Source organism: Amaranthus tricolor, chromosome 2 (genome assembly GCF_026212465.1).
Source record: "Amaranthus tricolor cultivar Red isolate AtriRed21 chromosome 2, ASM2621246v1, whole genome shotgun sequence".
NCBI classification, from domain to species: Eukaryota; Viridiplantae; Streptophyta; class Magnoliopsida; order Caryophyllales; family Amaranthaceae; genus Amaranthus; species Amaranthus tricolor.
This window is the reverse complement of record NC_080048.1, coordinates 26,373,993-26,394,742: the sequence shown is the minus strand read 5'-3', so window position 1 is coordinate 26,394,742 and position 20,750 is coordinate 26,373,993. Positions and strand designations below refer to the sequence as shown.

At 31.3% G+C, this 20,750-nt stretch overlaps 1 protein-coding gene and 2 pseudogenes across 1 annotated transcript; all 3 read right to left on the bottom strand.

The window, feature by feature from the left end:
• Nucleotides 1–5,906: 5,906 nt before the first annotated feature.
• LOC130805643 (NAD(P)H-quinone oxidoreductase subunit 6, chloroplastic-like) lies at nt 5,907–6,430 on the bottom strand (annotated as a pseudogene).
• Nucleotides 6,431–6,745: 315 nt separating this feature from the next.
• Nucleotides 6,746–10,573, bottom strand: LOC130806542 (uncharacterized; annotated as a pseudogene).
• Nucleotides 10,574–19,260: 8,687 nt separating this feature from the next.
• LOC130805642 (uncharacterized mitochondrial protein AtMg00370-like) lies at nt 19,261–20,316 on the bottom strand. The gene is given in 4 exon segments (XM_057670426.1): nt 19,261–19,451; nt 19,454–19,591; nt 19,594–19,638; nt 19,641–20,316. Coding segments are annotated over 4 exon segments (1,050 nt in total).
• Nucleotides 20,317–20,750: the final 434 nt, after the last annotated feature.

Sequence of the window (20,750 nt, the reverse complement as noted above, 5' to 3'; positions counted from 1 at the left end):
TCACTTACAACTAACCCACATCCAAAACTACACCCCTTCACAACCTTTTCACCTCCCTCTCTACCACTACCACCACGCCTCACCATAACTTTCCTTCCCCCACATCATTTTCTCTCTTCTTCTTCTTTAACTTTTCTTTACATGAATGCTTTCATCCACAATAAATACACATCTTCCATTTTTAACATGCCTTCCATCTTTTCTTGTAATTTTTCTTCCCATTTTTATTTCTTCATTTATCAGATTTCTTACTTTGTGAAAATTGTGTACGGTAATTGAATTAGGTTTTTAATCCACCATATATACACATCTCATAAATTTTCTTCAGTTCATCTTTCCTTTTCAACCCACCATAAATACAAATATGAGAAATTTATAGATAACTAATTGAATACGAGTTTCTAGTTTTGGGACTTGTGTATTCTTATTCAATTCGGAAAATTTGTGGGTACCTCATTGAATAGGTTTTCTATTTTAGGGCATTCTTATGCTCAAAATTTTTCCTAATTTCCTATGATTATGGTTTTACTGTGGGTAATAATTCTTGATAAAATTGTATAATTTTTGAATTCCAAATGAACCTTCAACCTTTTCAATACACTCGTGAATGGTGTTATGAATATGGGTTGTTGACAGGGGAGGGTGGGGGTAGTGCATGAAATGGGTATGAGTTGCCATGAAAGGAAAGGTCGAAGAAGAAGAAGAAGAAGAAGAAGAAGAAGAAGAAGAAGAAGAAGAAGAAGAAGAAAAAGAAGAAGAAGAAGAAGATGATGATGAAGAATAAGAAGAAGAAGAAGAGAGAATATGATGGAGGAGAGCAGAAGTTATGGTGAGACATAATGGTGGTAGTGGTAGAAAGAAAGGTGAGAAGGTTGTGAAAGGTTGTGGTTTGGGATGTGGATTAGTTGTGAGTAAGTTTTGTTAAGGTCAAAGGTAAAAGAAAAGATCAAAGGGTATTTTGGGCACAAGTCTCTTGATTAAGGTGACTTGGCTATATCGACATCGACTTTTGTAACATGAAGGTTGTAGTTCGGTAAAAAACATTGAGGTTGTAGTTTTTAAAACGACTAAATTTGAAGGCTATAGTTGAAAATATATTCTATAAATTATTAACTTCTCATGAAATCTTGAAAGACTTTAAATAGGAATTTTAAACCCTATTGTCCAATGGAATTTCGGCGGACTTGAAGAGGCGCAAAAAGATTCAAAATTTGCCAAGAATACTAAATATAATTTACAAAAACTTAAATTAGTGCAAATGAGACCAAGTACCTATTCGTAGCTGATTCCATCACTCCTAACCTCAACTCATACAAAAAATCCTCATAAATAAAAAAAATCCACATTTTTCACTCTCTTATGCTAGCCTTTACTCGTCCTTCAGCAAATGAATCAATGAAAAAAGTGAGCGAGAGTGAGAATACACACACATCGTCCCCTTATACCTTTCCCCCAAACATAAACGATCTAAAACTAGTCAGATAAAATGAGGTAGGATAAAAAAAAATTATAATAAGGGTTCCTCGATTAAAATCTCTCCCTAGTGCCTAACTCAAGGCTTACCTGAAAGCCAAACCACTCTACCTAATTAACGCTATGAGGAATGTCCCAATTAGACTTCTTTAATCAAGGTACTAACCTAATATAATGCCATCAGGTTAGTTACTTACCTTTGAGCACCTGCATCCCCGTATAACAGCGAAAGAAGTAGACAATTTCTATTCGAGATCCCTATTCTAAAAACCAAACACTAGAATGACTGACCTACTCAAATAAGCCTCCAAACTTCTTTCGTATGACGCCCCACAAATAAGTGAAGAGTTTTTTCCAATTCCTTTTTTTTTTGATTTTTCAAATTCTTTACTATTATTATTATTTTTCAATTATGAAAATCGAAAAACTAAAAAACATAAAAAAAATAAAAGAAAAAAATACATCACTCTACAAAAGATAAGAAAAATCAAGAATGGTGATATTTTCCTTCCTAGGTGGCATATGGCCTTTATTGTGAAAAAATTATAACAAATTAATAGTAAAGTGATGTGTAAACTAGTGGGACTAGTTTAACAAAAACGAGGGGAACCCAACTGGAATACTTAGATAGAAAAGAAATGTGTTTTGCTTAGAAAGAAAGATGGTAAAAAAAGTTGTATATGTGTGGCTATATTATGAAGTTACGAAAATAACAGATTTTTGTTTGGATTAGTTCTCATGACTTTGAAAACGATTCCACGGATTTTCTAAATATGAATTCAGATATTTAAAGAAATGAAAAAACAAATAAAAGAACAATTGTGTTTGATAAGGAACACTCACTTGAATCAAACTAAAGGATATGTAAGCAAGGAACACTCACTTAAACTTCCTAGGTTGTAATATCAATTTAAGAAACACTTAACTCAAATTAGAATATTATGAATTAAAATGTATGGAACTTTCACAAACACTTTAACTTCATCAAAATCTAAGAAAAATTCACAATTTGGATAAACATTCAATACTTAAACACAAGTATATGAATAAGAAAATGTTTCACAACTTCCATTGGATTTCGGTTTTGTTCATGTTGTGCATCTCTTTCCATTCATCAAATATGCCTTTATTTAGGCTTACAAAGCATATGAAAAATCAGAAATTATACTACCATTTACTTGAGTACAAACCATCCAAGTAATTACATAAAGATACACTAGAATCCTATGTAAACTTGCTAGTATACTAAGCCCTTAGGGTCCTAATTGATTAAATGACTCTTACATAGCCATAAATGACTCTTTATCATTGCCAATAAAATCAGAAATAAAAGACCTTTAACACCTACAATTGAATGGCTTCTTTTATCTCTTGTTGATGATAGAAAATGTAGCTCAAAAATTATGACCTTTGTATTCTTCTCTGAACCAGTTTAAAAGCCTTGAATGCCCTTTCCAGCAGCTATATGAACAAGCAATAGAACGACTTTGAATTTTTACCTTGGATGCTCTTAACTTTAGAATAACTTCGATGAAATATAATCACTCTTGAATCAACCATATTGAATGACCAAATGAATGATGGAAATTGAAGAGAAAATCAATAATAAACCCTCATAAAAACGCGAGCAATTAATCCCATAAACGAATAAAACGTGGCCTTTTGGATGCTCTTCTCAATGATTATACGATGAAATGAATGGACAATATTACTACAGCCATTGAAATGAATGATGAGAGCAATAACTGTGTGATTTAAGATAAAATTCATAGTTGCCTTATTTAGCCTTTCAAACCTTTGACAGAATAGTCAAATCAACAATAATTTCTCTATTCAATCCTTTGATAGACGACCTTAAATGGAATTATTCTCTTTTAAAAACTATCCATATTTGAGGCAAGATAATTACAACATTCAACTCAGAACTATTCACCTATAAGTCACCAACTTAATTAGCAATTTAATCATCTAATTACCTTATATTATGCGTGCTAATTTAGGTAACTTTTGTGCTAAAGTAACACCTCAAAAATTATGGCATCCTTAAGCAAACCGTGGATTTTTATACATCACCAAGGATAAATTAACATGCTTCCATTCTTTGCCAATATTCAAGCAACATATCCATGCAATTCGAATGGACCATGCAAGTACCTTCAAAAGTGACTTGAATAATATAGCTTTGAGTAGACCAAGACTTTGACCACATTTTCGACCATCTTGACATTGACTTCAAATAATTCTAGTAAATGAGTTTAGTTAGACCATTTTTAGTCATTCCTCTCAAACACAAGTTCTTGAAAAGTTTTTCCAAGTAAAATAAAAAAACTGGTCATGATGGATTTTAAATCAGGAGGTCAAAAAGCGCACTAAAAATTCCCTAACAACTCATTGGTAGCAATAGGGTACAGATGGCTACGATTAAAAAGGTTATTACTCACTTTGATTAACCGAGTCTCCCTCAAACACCCATATGCCCTAGATGAGCAAGGGCACAAAAATTAATCTACCTGTCATATCCAAATCGCACAGCTCCTTGTACACACTTAAAGTGATAAAAAAAGCATAATAATAAATATTTAAGCCAAAAAAATTAGTATATACATCAAGAAAGCAAAATTAAACACCTAAACATTCGAACCCTATAAGCAAAGAGGCTTAGCACTTTCAAATCTCGCGGTTGAAAGCAATAGTGGAAGTGAAAATAAGGTTAGGATTGTGTTTAAGTAATGAAATATTTAACTTGGTGTTTTTGTTGTTCACAAAAGGGATGTACAAGAAATTATGTGATGATAGCCAAGGTGGGGTAAGGAAGGAACGTTTCGTGGAGCTATAAGAAGAAGAGAAGGAGAAGAGAAATATACCTCTCAAAAGAGATGAAACAATGAACCATGGGTGATACAAGCACTTAGGGAAAATAAAAAGTTAACAACACACCTAACACATAAAACAAACCAAAATAAGCTGAAAATCAAAACTAAAAAGACAACAAAAAACCTTAAGCAAATTAACATTGATGTCAAAGGATGATATAGACATTATGAGGGTTGACCTCACCATTCCAATTATTATCATAATCAGCATCCTGCCTTCTTCTCCACTACCACCACCACCCTCTTGTGGCATAAACACCATCTCAAACCAATGCTTAGGATATTTTACAACTCTATGCTTACCTATTTGTAATACCACAAGTCCCTACTAATGTCTACATAAAAAAAGTTAGAATATTATGGCCTCTCATACTTAGAAGGGGTTACCATAGTTTGTGGAACCATGTGGCCGCGATAGGCAAAGTCATAAGGTTGTCCCAATCGTTCCACATCATCACTGAATTCATCCACCCTATCACTTATACAGTGCATATATGTCTGCATATTGCCCTCGTTAGCTAGGATAGTGGCTTGACTAGTGTCTAATTTCCCTAACCTAGCCGACACATGCTCCTTAGAAGATAAATCAGACCCTTAAGGCCTTCTATAGGAATGACAGTAGAACTAGGACCACCTAAAGAGACGGTATATGGTTGTTACTTTAAGGACAAGAGCGCACACATTTTCGTGAGTTAAGGGTTGATCGATTGAAGGTTACTTTAAGATGACACCCAAAATAAGGTAAAATGCTTTGAAATGGAGTGAAAGGGAGAATGGCAACTTTAAAAGCCATGTGAATGATTTGGGATGTCTAGTTAGGCATTAAGCTTCACTTAAAAAGTTTGGTGTTGATGAATTTGGTGCTAACAAGTTGGGCTATAGAAGTATTGCTTAAATTGCAATTTTCGGGGGAGTTGATAAGGGGGTTGCCAATCTTAAGATAATAGGTGATCTAAGTTACATGACCTTTACACACAACAGTTGCATCACTTTAGAGGAATCGATTGTGTAAAGCCTTCAAAAGCTTTAGAACAATAATATGCCTACTTTTTCAATTTTTATAATTAAAAAACAATAACATACTAATTAGTATAGCTGGCGAAGTTTTATGTCAAAAAAATCAAGTTTGACCTAGTATGGGGGTTGACACCTGCCTAGTATGCCAAAAGTGTGACTATCAAAACAATCAAAAAATGTTACAAAATTTAGATTAACTGCATTCAATATAAGTTCAAGACACATTAGAGCCTGAACCAAATTTCGTTTCGTGACTAATCCATAAATGTCGATTAAAAATATAAAAGCACTCAAAACAAGTACATGTTCGAGTATCAGTGACCAATTCTTTATCAATCTCTATTCATTCGAATATGAACAACAACTAAACCCATTTGATTAACTAGATTATAATAAGTTATAATACAAAAAAAATGAAGAATAAAAAAATGATATGATAATAGAATAATAAATTGAATTAAACCAATTTGATTGACTAGAATAAAAATGAATATGATAAAATATGGTTTTTTTTATTGCTATTTTAAAAAATCAAATGAATTATTATTGATGAATTGCACCTATTAAAGCAACTAAAAGGATTATTGAAATGAGTTTAAATGGAAGAAAACAATCAGTTGATAAATAAATTCCTATTTGTTGACTAGCGCTTATCAAATCTTGTTCTAGAATCTGATTTGATTTTTTAGTCCAAATAATCCCATACCAGGTTGTATTTATAATAGTAATTGTTAATGAAACAAAAAGACTTGCACAAACCAATAAGGTAATCCCATCCCCGACAGTCCACAGACGGAAATCTGTGTCATATTCCGGACCATTCATGAACATTACAAAAAATAATATTAATATATTTATAGCTCCCACATAAATAAGCAGTTGTTCAGAAGCTACAAAATGGTAATTTGCTAGAATATAGAATAAAGATATACAAACAAGAACCAATCCTAACAAAAAAGCAGAAAAAATTATATTGGTAAATAATACTACTCCTGGACCACCTAATATAAGGCCTGACCCCAGAAAAACAAAAAAAAAAAATCATGTATTTGCCCAGGTAAATCCATTATATGTAAAATAAGAAATAAAAAAATCCAAACGTTTCATGATTTTATTGACTTAAACAGAAAAAAAATTTTATGCATTTTTATTTTAAATCCTAATGCGTATCACTTAATGTGAGTAAAGTAAAGTTAATGAACCTATCACATTGGTTTGGGGCAACCAAAACTATTTAAAACCATTAGAATTACAGTAAACATATTTAAAATCCAAATAAAGTTTTGATTTTCACCAATAAATTGGAATATTGAATTATCAAAATTTATTGTTATTGAACAAGAAAAAAAGAAATTTAATAATTGACAATTGACAATTGCTCTTCAATCACGGAATTTCTCTTTTGGTTGAGGTGAATTTAAAATTGGTCGAATTGTGTAATCATTAGTTATTGATATTGGTAAACGACCCAGAGCAATTTGATTATAATTTAATTCATGATGATCATAAGTCGAAAGCTCATATTCTTCAGTCATTGTTAAATAATTTGTTGGACAATACTCAACACAATTACCACAAAAAATACAAATTCCAAAATCAATTCTATAATTAAATAAACGGTTCTTTAGAAGATCTGTTTCCAATTTCCAATCAACACGGGTAAATCTATAGGACATGCACGAACACATACTTCACAAGCAATGCATTTATCAAATTCAAAATAAATTCGACCACGAAAACGCTCTAATGTGATCAATTTTTCATACAGATATTTAATAGTTACAGGTAAACGATTAATTTTGGATAAAGTAATCATAAAACCTTGACCAATGCACCTTGCTGCACGTATTTTTTGTTGACCATAATTGATGAACCCGGTTACCATAGGAAACATATAGTAAATATCAATACAAAAAATAAGATTTTGTTTCTTTCTCTTGTTTGGGACAAGTTGCGAATTAAGTTAGAGTGAATATAAAATATTCGTTTTTTTAAAAAAATTTTATAATGAAAGGAGTTGGGAAGGAGTTGTTAATAATAGATTAGGTAAAAAAATAAGAAAAAGAAATTTCCATCCAAGATTTAATAATTGGTCCATTGTCAGTCTAGGTAAAGTCCATCTTGTTATGATTGGAATGAACAAGAATAAAAAAGTTTTAGCTAATGTAATGAAAATACTAACTGTCGTTCTAAAAACTCCATCTATTTTTTTTTTCAAAAAGCCAGAAATGACTATGAGTGGAATAGAAAGATTCCAACCACCCAAATAAAGAACGGTTACAAATAAAGAGGACATTAGTAAATTTAGATAAAACGCAACATAAAATAAACCGAATTTAATACCGGAATATTCGATTTGATAACCTGCTACTAATTCTTCTTCTGCTTTTGGTAAATCAAAAGGCAATCTCTCGCATTTAACTAGAGAAGAAATTATAAAAACAATAAACCCTATCCATCCCAAAAACTCATATTTTGGTTGTGCCTCAACTATAGCAACTGACTTAAATTGTTAGATAATCATAGTCGATGAGAAAATCACTCTTGTCATCGTTATTATAGAACCGTACATGAGATTTTCACCTCATACAGCTCCTCAAGAGCCATAAATAAATCTAGGATTGATTAATATTCTTTAAATCTTCATATGCTTGTAGAAGAATTAAATTAAAATCAATCGAAAAATCCTGAATTAGACCAATGAAATTTTGTCCGCTATGTTCTCACAAATGCTTCGGAATTGATCTCATCCTTTACTTTAATCCTTTTTTTAGTAATAACTTAATGCTTGAATATGGATATTGGAAATTATTTTTTCTATAATTCCAGTTATATATTTTTATATTCATATTATCTTTTTTTTTCGACCACTTATTTCCTGGATTTTTTTAGTCTTAAAATAAAAAAGTAAAAGAGTACTTCGTTCTTGATAGTTTATTCACTTAATCAGTGGATGGGAGCATACTTTGGATCGGAATTTGTGGAGTACTACTTGATCATTTCTACAAATTTAAAGCCCCAATTATTTTTTCTTTTATGTAAGTATATCTCGTCGGATAAGTTACACAATCTCTATCACAAATCCGTTGTGTACTTTGGTGTTCGTAACCATCCGCTCATGTTTATTCAACCTCTATGGTAATTCAAATCTATTTTTATACATAGAAAAAAAAAAGAAAGTAAAAACTCCATAATTAGTTTCAACCCGCTTCAAGTCAAGATAACCAATCTTTGGGGAAACAGCCTTGACTGCTCATGTTTATTTTTGTTTAACCCTGTACATAGGCAATGAGATTCAACTTTTTATTGCAAATTTGAAAGCTGTTTTCTTTCACTCATCTAATTATTTGGTTTACTTTATCAACCCGATCAGTAACTAACAAAAAGGAAGATACTATTCAAACAATTTCATTTTTATTCTTAGAAACCCAAAATAAAAAGAAATGAGGCCAGGGTAGACCTTTGTTTCAACGAATCACACGTAGGAATATTGCAAACACACATAGAGTTAATGGTATTTCATAACTAATTGATTGAGCAGCTGCCTGTAGACTACCTAAAAAGGAATATTTATTATTTGATCTATATCCTGACATAAGAAGTCCAATTGGAGCAATACTTGAAATGGCAATCCATAGAAAAAACACCAATACTTCAATCGGCAAGAACAAGTCGAGAACCAAAAGGAATTACTGAATAACTTAGTAGAATTGATATAATTGCTATAGAGGATCCAATACTAAACAAATACTTATCCCAAAGAAGTTTTTCTTTAAAAAATAGTTTTGTTCCATCCGCCAGAGCTTGAAGAATTACCAAAGGATTAGCAAATTCAGGTCCAATACGTTGATGTATACCGGCGGATATTTGTCTTTCTAACCACACAATTAATATTACACCTATTATGATTCCCAATACGAGAATCAAAATAGGGAAAATCAGCCATATAGTCCCATAAACCTCTTTTAAGGATTTCAATCTGGAAAAAGAATTGATGGCTTGTACTTTTGTTATATCAATTATCATTCCAACAATCAACTTCTCCCATAATGATATCTATGCTACCTAGTATCGTCATAATATCACCCAATTTCATTTTTTTAACTAATTGAGGAAGAATTTGCAAATTGATAAAACAAGGCGAGCGAATTTTCCATCGCCAAGGAAAAACACTCTGATCTCCTATCAAAAAGATTCCTAATTCGCCTTTTGGGGCTTCTACTCTTACATACGGTTCTTTTTTCGACAATTCAAAAGTAGGCGATGGTTTTTTACTAATGAATCGATATTCAAAATCATTCCATTCAGGATATGTTATATTATTAAAGCGTCGAATTTCTAAATTTTCATAAGGACCCCCCGGAATTCCTTCTAACGCTTGTTGAATAATTTTTATAGATTCTGCCATTTCACTCGTTTGGATTAAATAACGAGATAATGAGTCTCTTTCTTATTGCCATTGAACTTCCCAATCAAAATCTTCCTAACACTCATAATGATCAACTTTACGAAGATCCCATTGTATTCCGAAAGTTCGTAAAATCGGTCGTGATAAACCCCAAATTATTGCTTCTTCTCCACTAATTATGTTTATGTTTTCAACTCGATCTAAAAAACATAGGATTTCGCGTAATAAGTTGTTGGTATTCAGTAAGTCTTATTACAAAATAATCAAAAAAATCTAAATATTTATCTATCCACCCATAAGGTAGATCGACACCTACTCTTCCAATATGAAAATAATTATGCATCATGCTCATACCGGTTGCAACTTCGAATAAATTAAATATGAACACTCTTTCTCTGAAAATATAGAAGAAGGGGGTCTGCACACTAATATCTGCCATAAAGGGGCCGAGCCATAACAAATGTGAAGCTATACGACTTAATTCAAACATGATTACTTTAATATAGCTAGCCCTTTTAGGGACTTGAATATTTCTCAATTGTTCGGGTCCATTTACAGTTATTGCTTCTGTGAACATAGTAGCTAAATAATCCCAACGTGTTACATAAAGAAAATATTGTATAATTGTTTGTTTTTCCGCAACTTTTTCCATACCTCTGTGTAAATAACCCACTATTGGTTCACAGTCAATAACATCTTCACCGTCTAAAGTAATGATGAGTCGGAGAACGCCATGCATTGATGGATGGTGAGGGCCCATATTGACTATCATGAGGTCTTTTCTTGAAGTTGGTATAGTCATAGACTTTTTCCCGATTTATTTTTTCATGAATTCATTTTTCCATGAATTAATGAAAACAAAAAAAAGTTCATCAAAATTCAATTCAAGATCTAATAAATCAAATAATTCAAAACAACTCTCAAATTAATGTGTTTTTAGTTCTCCAATGTTCAATTGGCTGATAAATTCTTTATAACGTATTCAGTTTTTATGTGACAAATAAGCCAGTAGTCGTTGACGTTTTCCCAGAAATTTTCATCTACCTCTTTGCGATGAATAATCTTTTTTGCGCAATTCTAAATGTGAAGTAAGTCTTCGTATCTTATTGGTAAAACACAATGCTTGAAATTCAATGGACACCCTATTTTCTTCTTTTTTTTTATTTGAAATAAGAAATATGAATGAATTTTGTTTCATAGATTCTTACTCTTCCTTACCCCTTTTTATTTTTACAAAATATGGAAATTAACGGATCAGTAATAATAATGACATTTGTTTTACTCTGTTATATACAATATCTTAACCTTATTTTATTGATGCATTTTATCAAAGAAACTTAATAAATAAATTCTCTCACTAGTGAAAAAAACTCATTTGCTGCGGTTTTTTTGGCCATAATACGCTGCGGTTTTGGCCCCAAGCATTAGTGATTGCAGCAGATGGCTTATTTGAAATGTTGCGGTTTAAAATCGCAGTAGAAAAGTGCACTATATGCTGCAGGCCTCCCCAAACCGCAGCATATAGTGTAAGACTATATGCTGCGGGCCTCCTCAATACCGCAGCATATATATTATTTTTTTTTTTGCTTTTTTCGTTTATTACCAATAAATAATCCAATAATATACAATGTAATAAATAGTGATTAATCCAATAATCCAATGATAATCACCAATAATCACCAATAATCTCTTTGTAAACTCTCGATCGCATATATAATAATTTGTACATATACAAATTAAAATCCTAAATCTAAACTAATTAAATTATTTACCAAGAACAAAAATTAGCAAGATACGCGACAATCTTGTCTTTCAATTCGCGCATTTCTTCATCTCTCAAAGGGCTTATTTCCCTTGAAATGTTGTATAAAATCTATAATATAATATAATATTTAAAGATAAATAAACATTAGATTTTACCAATAATAGTAAATATATAATATATATTTTAATTTAAGAATGTAACAAATACTTACGGCATCTATGTTTTCGACACAACCTCCTTCACGCATTGTAAAATATCGTCCATGTATTTGAGAGTGTATTAGCCGCAATCAAGGGTATTATAATCTTGTCGAAAGCACTAAGAGAAAACAGATGTTAGTGCCAAGAAAGCTTAAAAACCCATAAAATCACAACTTAGCACGTAATTTCTAGTATATGACTATGATTTTCAATTCTAACCACTTCAAAACAATAATATATACCAAATAGTGTTGTGTGCCAAGTTTCGTGCAAAACAAACCAAGTTTGAGCTACTTTATGCGCAAAAGTGCCAAACAAGCTTAAAAACCCATAAAATCGCAACCTAACACATAATTTCTAGCATATGACTATGATTTTCAATTCTAACCACTTCAACACAATAATATATACCAAATAGTGTTTTCTGCCAAGTTTCTTGCAAAACAAACCAAGTTTGAGCTACTTTATGCGCGAAAGTGCCAAAAAAGCTTAAAAACCCATAAAATCGCAACTTAACACGTAATTTCTAGCATATGACTATGATTTTCAATTCTAACCACTTCAATAAAATATTATATACCAAATAGTGTTGTGTGCGAAGTTTCGTGCGCCAAGTTTCGTGCAAAACAAACCAAGTTTGAGCTACTTTATGCGTGAAAGTGCCAAAAACACTTAAAAACTCTTAAAATTGCCTTAACACGTAATTTCTAGCATATGACTATGATTTTCAATTCTAACCACTTCAACACAATAAATATACCAAATAGTTTTGTGTGCCAAGTTTCGTGCAAAACAAACCAAGTTTGTGCTACTTTATGCGCGAAAGTGCCAAAAAAGCTTAAAAACCAATCAAATCGCAACTTAACACGTAATTTCTATCATATGCATCAAACACGGAAACACCTTCATCCCACATCTTTCTCAAATCCTCAACGAGAGGTGCAAGATATACATCTATGTCATTGCTAGGTTGGTTAGGACCCGATATAAGAAGCGAAAGCATAATGTCCTTACGCTTCATAGACAACCAAGGTGGCAAATTATAGATCACTAACAGTACCGGCCAAGTATTATATTGAGAACTAAGATTGCCGAATGGGTTCATTCCATCCGTACACAGTCCGAGCCTTAAATTACGGAACTCATCCCCAAAGGTCTTATGCAACCTATCAATACTCTTCCACTCCGGAGAATCAGATGGATGTGTGAGCAAGTGACCTTTCTTCACCCTATCTGCATGCCACCTCAAATTTAACGCATCTTTCTTTATAGAAAACAAGCGCTTGAATCTAGGTATTATTGGAAGATACCACAATACCTTAGCCGGGAGCCCTTTAGCATTCCGAGCCCCTTTACGCTTGTAGCGCGATAAGCCACTCCTAGGACACTCTTCTAAGTTCTCGTTTTCGTTTCGATACAATACACAATCATTCGGACATGCATGAATCTTCTAGTACTCTAAGCCGAAAGGACACATGAGTTTTTTGGCATAATATGTCGACTTTGGAAGTTCATTTCCCTCAGGAAACATCTCACCTAACGCTTCTAATAACATTGTGAAACTAGCATCACTCCAATTGAACTTTGACTTAATGTTGAAAATTGTCAACACTGCTGTTAGTTTGGTGAACTTTGTAGATCCAGGGTACAAAGGCTTTTGAGAAGCCTCTTTCAACAAGTCAAAAACACGAGGACGTTTTCATAACTCATCCTCGACTCCCTCCATCATGTCATCAACACGATCCACATCCTCATCGACATTCTCTTCATCTGTCTCATACCCATCAACATGATCTACTACATCCTCATTGACATCAGCCACATTATTGACGTCCTCAACAACACTTTTCTCTTTGTAAACTCCCTCCTCACCATGCCAAACCCAAACGTGATATTGAGGCCTAAACCCATGTCGAAGTATGTGCTCCCCAAGGATATGAACACTATCTACCTTTGATACATTGCCACAAGTAACAAATGGGCAATAAAAACAAACTCCCCCCGTCCTAACTTGATGTTCAACCGCAATAGTACAAAATTCTAATACGCTATCAATAAATTCTGACGATTCAATGCTTCCATACATCCAAGAACGATCTTTTGTCATTTTAATTAGTGTGATTAATTAATTCAAAACAAAATTAATAACAACTTTTAACATATGCACTTATTTATACCAAACATATTTAACCCTAAAATAATATACTTATTTATACCAAATCTATTTAACCCTAAATATACATACTTCATATTCTAATTCTATACTTCATACTTTAATGTTAAGCACTGCATTGTAAATAAAATCATTCTAATTCTAATAGTTAAAGACATAATTAACAACAAACCACAATTTTAACAAATTACACAAATATTTAACAAACTAATAACATAAACTTGAATAATGTAAAATTTACAAACAAAAAAAATGATATGTTTAGCACTAAATTACTAAATTACATGATAAACAATAAAGATATGAACTTGCAAATTAGTAAAATAAATATAATTACCTTGATTTCGTGGGTAATGTTATCTACAACGAAAAACAGAGAAACAAAATTAGTATAAAAAGAGTTGCCCTAATTTTCGAGTGTTTTCATGAATATCTTGCAAAACTTAAATGTTTATCAAATTAAAAAGAGAAAAAATACCTTAATTTCGTGGGTTTTGAAGATGAACAAGTCCAAAGTCTTAAATTTCGAGTTCACGAATAGTTACAGCTGTGGGTTTATGAATAAGAAGTAGCAGTGAACAAGAAAATGTCGTGGGTTTCAATGAGTTTCAATGGGTTTTTCAAGTGAACAAGAAGTAACAGTTACAGCCCTGGGTTTATGAAACAAGAAGTAGCAGCGTGAAGAAGATGAAACAGTGTATTTTTCGAGTATTTTATAAAAATTCTTCTTGTGGGTTTAAGGGTATAACGTTAAAAGACGAGATTTTTTAATGCTTATTTGCTCCGGGCTAAGAACAACCGCAGCATATACTGTGAAAATTCAATTAATTGTTACAGGCAACGGGAAAACCACAGCATATACTTGTGAATGTTCAATTAATTGTTGCGGGCAACAGGAAAACTTCAACATATATTTATTTTTTTTTTCAAAAATAATTTTATACTGCTTCTTTGTAAAACCACAACATATTGCGCGGCAAATGTTGTTTTTTCCACTAATTTCTTGATTCATTTCAAGATCCAATTGATAATTCATTGAATTAGTATTCATGTATCAGACTTGTATGTATAATAGGGAATCTATAAGACAAATATATCATAAATTTATTTTTAGTTGTGGATACATATGGATTCGTAAGATACTAAAACAACTTCCATTATTGGTATCAAACCAATAACGATTCATAGAAGCTAAATCTTCCAATCTATAATTTGGCCAAAAAAATAATTTTAATTTTCTAAGTGTATTTTTATCTCGATCAGTTTCTTTGTTTTCATAAAAAAATGGACTACAATTTTGTACCTGAGTTCCATTATAAAATATTGGGTTTGTATTCATACCTTTATTATTGTTCTTTGAATTTAAACAAATTAGAATTCTCAATTCTCTTCGATGCCTAGGAGATAAAATATTTTTGAGAGAAAACAAGTCAAAAAGGTTTTTGTGTGTATTCTTATGCACCAATGAAATACCTATCGTTTGATATTGGCCGTTGTCTTTTACGGACAGACGAAACGGTTCAATAATGAGTAGTCCCCTCTCCGCCAGTTTTCTACAAATGAAATCCTCGTTACGTGGTAGTATATCTAAATTCATTTTTCTTTTTTCTACAGTGGAGATAGAAATTTCTATTGGATTTATCAATTTAAGAAGAAAACTATATACTTTGATAATATTCAGCAATTTTTTTTTCAAAGGTTTTGTCTCATCTCAGTTGAACAAGCCAATATCTTTTTTCGGTACCAGATCCATTTCCGATTCCATACCACTCTTGGATTGTTTTTTCTTTCTAGGCTTTTTCAGATCTGATCCTCTATAATATTCTTCAATATCTTTTTGTCCATTTGAGAAAATAGATTAAGAGTTGTCTTGACCATCTGATCCAAGAGTTTCTTTACTTATAAATTCATTTTTGCCTTGATTCTTATATTTTAATTTTGAATATTTTTCTTTCATTTGAAGGTATAAAGGGATTCTTTTATTTCTATTGATGTTTTCTTTTTCACTAAAATTTTCACTTACATTCAAATTTGAGAAAAAGAAAATTTATTGGTATAAACCAAACTTTCATTTTATATGCATTATAAAAGAAGAGAAATTCGGAGAAAAACCAAAATTTTAGATTTGATATGGGACGACTTAGTATTTCTTCATTCATTCCCCTCCAATCCAAAACGTTTTTTTATGGGGCTGGTTGATTTCTTGATAAATTGGTGTGTAAAAATACCTTTCTTATCAATTTTATCAACTATTTGATAACTCCTAAGTTCAATTTTAGTATTTTAATTCCTGCCAATACAGATATCGACCAAAGCCTCAATGTCGACTTTCTTCGAACATAAAAATGAAGAATTTTCAAATCCAAAAATTTTCTATCGGTCTTTTTCTCTATATTCATATTTATAATAATTTTTATTCCTAAATAATTAGTGATAGGGATATTCCAACACATGTCAATGAATTTTTCTTTATTTAGGTTGTAATTATAAATCGAAGAAAAATCATTGGTCATATTTACTTGGCATGGGCTCCCATAACTATATGTATATGAATTGTTTTTGTCTTCATAATAAAGAAATTTATATGATAAAACATCATGTCTATAGTTTTTCTAAAATTAGATTTTTTATTTGGCAATAAGAATAAAACGTTTTCAATATTATTTGTATTTTCAATGCCAAAATGTTCAATTATTCTATTCCGCACTTTTTGTGGTATTAATTGAGACCATTTTATCTCGGATAAATCATATTCATAATTACTTTGCAATTTTAACTAGTTTTTTCATAAATTCATTCTAGAATTGGGATGTTTTTAGTCTTTAGCTCAGAATGAGTTATTCCTTGGGTTACAAAATAATCTTTTATTTAATTTTTAAGAAATAACGACATTCTGCGATACTGAAGAACATATCTTACCTTCTATAAGTCAAAAATCGGGGTTTGAGATAATTTATAAATGTGTAGGCTTGTGACAAAAAAGTCAAATTAGAAAAAATATTCGAATTCTTATTAATCTCGTCATTACTAAAAAAACAACAAAAATACTTTTTTTATATTCGAAATAAACGAATATTTTTTTATTTGTTTTCTCAAGCCTTTCATAATTTTTTTCATTTTCATTAGTGTAAATGGATTTATCAATCCAGTTTTTTGTTGATTCAAGAAAAAGTTGCGCATTAATTTTGGGAATATTAATAATGGATAGAAATGTATCGACGTATATCTTTTCGCTAAAAAATTTAAAAATATAATTTATTTTAGGGATTAATCGAACATTTCCTCTTTTTAATATTTGACCAATATTTTTAAACGATTCGAATAGTTTCGTACCATAATGTGTTTTGTTAGAATTGATATTGAAATTTCTATTGTCTATTGATATTTTTTTCTATTTTTTATTGTCCTTGTTCGATTAGCCAATCTTTTTTTTTCTAACACTGAAGAATTTGTCCGATTCAAGAATCAAGATTGAATGGACAATTCATGAATCATATGATTAGTAATTATCGAATCTTTTTTTTTTTAATTTTCCTAGATTCTTTGCTCAATCCAAATCTTAGAATTCGATTTACCTTTAACATTACTTTTATTTTTGTAAAAAATAGAAGGATTTTCATAATCCAAATTTTTCTTGTATTTGAAAACTTTCGAATATTTTTTCCTAATTGTTTATAAATACGGTTAAAAAAGAAAGGTTTTTACGGGGAGGACCAAAAAGTATGTCAGATTCTGTTCCCAAAACTGTTGAAAAACAATAACCATCTGTTTGATTTTGTTTTTGTTTTTTATTAGATCTCGGGATGTGTGCCAAGGTTTTAGATAGAAAGGAATACTATCTTTATCTGAATACCATCTGCTAACCAGTTTTTAGGAAATTCGTTTTCTGATAATTGAACACCATTATAGGTACATTTAATATGTTGTTCTTTACTCCAATCATCGAAATCTTCAGACCACTCAGCATGTTGGAATAATAGTAGACAAACAATATTTTTTGCTATTATCAATAAAGGAATTGGAATATATTTTCTAAAAAGGGACTGATGAGTCATTAACATCAAACCCCTTAGTATTTGAGCAAACGGGATTGTATCCTAGGTTTCGGCTACTTTTATTCCTTTATCTTCTTCTAGTTTTTCTTTTTCTTCCCTTTGCTTTAATAAAAATTCTTCTAATTTTTTTCCACTAATTCTTCTTTCTTTACTTCTTATCCCTTGAATTTTTCCTGTTGAGAAAGTGGAATTTCTGGCTTTTTCTCATATGCCTTTTAAATCGTCTAATAAGTGTTACAACATACACAGAATAAAAAGAGGCTGCCTTTGTTCGGTTGAAAAAAAGTGGTGAATGTACTTTTGCTTAAAACAATTCCAAAATAAGATTTTTATGTCTTTGAGCACGCATGGAACCTTTGATTATATATCGACGAAAATCAGATTGTTGGGCATGCCGTGTCAAAGCCACTTCGTCAGCGTGGTGAGTTATATCCATGTTAGGATCATTATTATCTTGCTTAGTCGCATAAATGACTACACGTTTCGATTTCCTTGTGCGGATTTGATAATTCGTCACCACGTCTTTTTGCTGTGCTCTTTCATATTGTTCAGAATCAGTAATTAATTTGTGTGACCAACGAGGACTTTTTTTTAATTTCGTTTATTCTTTTTGAAATTGGTTGAGTAAATGCATATGCTGTGGTTGTATCAATTAAAAAATTGAAAAATCTTTCTTTATTTTCTGAACTAATTTGTTCTTGTTCGGAAAATAACAAATTTTTGTTTTGATTGATTGTTGAGTCTCCATCAAATTGACTCATTTTTGGTTTTTTAAGTTCAAATTCTTGATAATTAGAATCATTAAGCAAAACATTATGAATTTTATTTATAAAAAATTTATCAATTAATTTATTGACTGTAATTTCATTTATATTTATAAAAGGCGAAACCGTTTTTTATTAAAACACGATAAGATCCCATTAATAAAGGATCATGTATTTCTTTTCATAAATTCTCTTTTAGTTTTATCATTTTTGTTTACTAAGCATAATCTTGTTTTTTTATCGAGTATATCTATATAAAATGTCTTTGTCTAGAACCGTAATTCTATTATTTAATGCATTGCTTAATTTTTTCTTTTTTGTTCATTTGTAGAAATCCAATTATTGGATAGTTCATCATCATATAAGAATTTTTCTGTTGTATCCAAAGAAATCTTTCTTTGTATCCTTTCCCAGAAAATTAATAAACTGGGTGGATATGTAAGAGAAATTCTTTGTTTTCAATCATTTTGACATGTATAAAAAAAATATTGTGAGATTTCATTTCTTACCGCATTTTCAAATCGATTCTTTTTTATATATGGCGTTGGACGATTCCAACATTTATAGTCGAAGAGAAGAAAAAGAAGGGATTTCCAAACCAGAAGAAGTTTTTCTTTTCTTCTTTAAGTATTTGTAACAAAGTTGGGCTATTTTTATAACATGGTTCTTTTAAGTGCAAGTGGAATTCATCCTTTGTTTTGTCCTTTCCATTCACTCGGATCTTTCCATTTCATCGATTTTAATTTTGTCTGAATCCTCCTTTTCTTCCGAAAAAAGGGAAGGAGAAGGATCTTCTTCGATGAATCCCTCTTCTTCCTGTTTTGTTTCTTCCTTATTTTCTTTCGTTTTTGGGGTTTCTTTCAGTTTTTAGTAAAAATAGGTGACGACATTCTGCCTAAATAGTAGATAAGGCAATAAAGAAGAGAATACTAAAGATTCGAGAGATAGAATTTCTTAATTCTAACACAAGGTAGTTATTAGATCGAATAGAATGCTTTTGCTGTATCCAGACTAATACCAATACAACCCATTTCATGAATAAAATGTGACCAATTAACAAACCAACAAAATTACTTGTTACAAATAACATTTTGTTGTTGCATCGAAACATATAAATGTTGACTAATCTAGCTAACGTTGAACTTGGTAAAATGAAATAGTTGAATAATTGAAAAATTAGATTATTCAGGAATACACATCGAATGTTGAGATTACGCCTTGAATTTCTACTAGTAGATCCATAATCATAAAAGTGTTTGTGATTGTTCAAGAAGAAATGAAACAAAAGAGAGGGTAGAGCTAGGACAATTGCTGTATAAGGTCTACCGAATGCTAGATGCAGAGGCGTATAATAGATCGATATGAACCTCATGAGCTATCCCATAATAAAACCAGTTGCTACTAATACTTTCTTCTCAATTCCTTCCTCTCCTTCTTCCATAACCTGAGATCGGAGAAGGAAAAGGTAAGAGGGCCCTATGGTGAATGTGGTCAAAAATCCATAATAGAGTCTGACCACAACGACCGAATTGATTATCTTCATGCCTAAGGATACTAGATTACCTAGTAAAAAAGATTGACAGATCATCACAAACCTCCCTTTTCATTTGTATTTATGGATTATTATATGATGATTTTTTAACTTTAACTTTCCATATATAAATATAGAAATAGAAAGAGATAGACTAGAAACGACATCTCTTATATCGATGACATCAAAGAGATATTAAATGAATGGAATTGGGATATGAATGGAATATAATGAAATACAGCCACTTTGTGGTTCCCTATGAAATGGGTCATGGAAGGGAGCCACTATGAAGAAGTTACGAGAGTTACAAAAGAAGTTTCGAGCTCGTACTGCTCATGGGTTAAAAATGGGAATTAAACTGTATCAGATCGAGTTTCTCGTTGTTCCTCAGTAGCTCAATGGTAGAGCCGTCGGCTGTTAACCGATTGGTCGTAGGTTTGAATCCTACTTGGGGAGATTGGAGTCATTCTTCATTCTTTAATACAGAGCGA